This window comes from Ammodytes marinus (genome assembly GCF_949987685.1).
Source record: "Ammodytes marinus genome assembly, chromosome: 21".
Taxonomy (NCBI): Eukaryota; Metazoa; Chordata; class Actinopteri; order Uranoscopiformes; family Ammodytidae; genus Ammodytes; species Ammodytes marinus.
Window position 1 is genome coordinate 24,662,506 of NC_137225.1, and position 2,500 is coordinate 24,665,005.

The 2,500-nt window shown below is 44.5% G+C and overlaps 1 protein-coding gene across 1 annotated transcript in view; it reads left to right on the plus strand.

Moving 5' to 3' along the window:
- The window catches only part of LOC307267721 (ribosomal protein S6 kinase alpha-3-like), a gene marked incomplete at its 3' end in the record, with an annotated part of 60,841 nt that overhangs the window by 50,346 nt on the left and 7,995 nt on the right, over nt 1-2,500 (plus strand). The window contains exons 10-11 of the mRNA XM_080050103.1: nt 867-937; nt 1,576-1,664. Of these exons, the coding sequence (XP_079906229.1) occupies nt 867-937; nt 1,576-1,664 (160 nt within the window). The remainder of the gene's footprint in view (nt 1-866; nt 938-1,575; nt 1,665-2,500) is intronic.

The following is a 2,500-nucleotide window of genomic DNA, read 5'->3' on the forward strand; positions in this document are numbered from 1 at the left end:
TGCAGAGAACGACCACGGGCTGGAATCAAACCCGGGTCCGCTGCTGGCCGAGGCCCATGGGGGGGGGACGCCCTACCAACTGAGCTAAGGGCGCCCCCTCCTAAATCACACTCTTGACATACAGTAGTGGTGCTATGGTATAATGGCCTATGTCAAGAAGAATCACATGATCTGATCAACTGAGGATTTAGGTCATTTTACCAGAGGTGGCCAGCTTCATGAGGAGATGATTTGAGCAAAAAAATAATTTTAGCCATAAGTGACGCCCCTATCTCACTGGGCTGCGACTGTTTGCGACAAGTTGGAGACTGCATTCGCGAGGGAGTCTCTAAACTGTCTCAATTTCCTCGCATGAGTCGCAGAGCCGCGCAGTCCTGTCGCTTGAATTTTGAACATGTTCAAAAAAAGTGTGCGACAAATCTAGTCTCAAAACAGTCTCAGAGTGGTCGCATGTGTCTCGAACGCGTTGCAATCCCTTCTCAATTTAGTTTCTGCGAGTCAGAAAGTGCGAGAAATGTGAGACAACTTTGCGAGGGGTTGGCGACATATGAAACTAAATTGTGACTGATTTGAGACAAAAATGAGACTGACATTCCGTTCGTGCGACGCTCGCCAGACGTTCGCGAGACATAAATGCGACCTCCCGGCAAGGACATTCGCAAAAGTGTCGTGAGGAACCAACTCAGTGAGACTGCAAGTGAAAATTGTCGCTAATTCGCATATTTTCTCGCAATTTTGTGTCTCCAACTTGTCGCACACTGTCGCAGCCCAGTGAGATAGGGGCTTAAGGCTATTATGACGATATGTAATATATATGATACAGTCAGCGTTGAATGAACGTTGAGATATTGTGTTCTTGATTTCAGTTTGAGATGCTGACGGGAACTCTGCCGTTTCAAGGGAAGGACCGGAAAGAAACCATGACCATGATACTCAAGTAAGACACTGTATACTGTAGCACAGACAGACAGGCAGGCAGACAGACAGACAGACAGACAGACAGACAGACAGACAGACAGACAGACAGACAGACAGACAGACAGACAGACAGACACTCACTCACTCACTCACTCACTCACTCACACAGACAGACAGACAGACACACACACACACACACAGACTTACTCACTCACTCACTCACTCACTCACTCACTCACTCACTCACTCACACCCCCCCCCCCCCCCCTCACTCTCCTCTCCTTTATACCGTCTGTAATAGGCACAGCGTATATAATAGCCTCTTCCTGTGTGATAGCCTCCTAGCAGATTTTATTACATCGTTAGGTTGACATGAGGAGACACGGTGTGAGGCTCAGACTCAGATTTAAAGCCCCAGGGAGGGGAGGAAAAGGGTGTGTGTCTTCTAGTATTTCACAGACTTTCTGCTGGGATATTTAATATGAACACTGGAGTTATTTCATCTCCTTAATTAATCGTAATTCCTTTTTTTAAACATTCATGTCAATAATTGTAATTTTCTATCTCATTGTGTTTGTCTGTCTGTCTGTCTGTCTGTCTGTCTGTCTGTCTGTCTGTCTGTCTGTCTGTCTGTCTGTCCGTCTGTCTGTCTTTCAGGGCCAAGTTGGGAATGCCACAGTTTTTGAGTTCAGAAGCTCAGAGTCTGCTAAGGAACCTTTTTAAACGCAACCCTGCAAACAGACTAGGTATGTACTGTCTCTTTAAATGTGCTTATTTTTTTTTTAGATAATTTTTTGGCATTTTCAAGCTTTATTAGACAGTGCAGAGTTGAAATGGGGAGACAGAGAGAGAGAGAGAGAGAGAGGGGGGATGACCTGCAGTAAAGGTCCACGGGTCGGATTTGAACCCGCGACCACTGCAACGAAGGCCAGAGCCAATATGGTACGCGCTCTATCCACTACGCCACCGGAGCACCCCTAAATGTGCTTTTTGCATGTTTATACAAACAGTAGAATTACAAAAACATTTTCTACAACAGTTTATCAAATAGGGGCGACTGTGGCTCAGTTGGTAGAGCGGGTCGGCCGATGATCAAAGGGTTGGAGGTTCGATCCCCGCCCTGCCACCTGTGTCATAGTTGTTGTGTCCTTGGGCAAGACACTTCACCCACCTTGCCTCGTGTGAATGTCGATAGTTAGCCTGCTATTGGTGTATGAATGTGCGTGGGAATGGTAACATGGGAAAGGAAAACAGGTCTCCCTTGTAAAAGAGTCTTCGGACTGAATGGGATTTACCTGTAGAAATAAAGGTTAAATAAAAAAAAGAAAAAAAAAGCCAAAAAGTGAATAATAAAAAAAGTGAAATAGTTGATTGAATGGTTCGGGTATAGGGTTTAAAATCCCTCTATTCCAGAAACTAAACACAGCTAAAGAAATGTTTAGTATATACAATTTTGGAATCACAACAATTTCAACAATTTACCAATAGCTGATGTTGTGTTGTTTTATTTTGTAGGGGCATCAGAACTCATGTAATGTTGTTTTATTTTGTAGGAGCATCAGAACTCATGTAATGTTGTTTT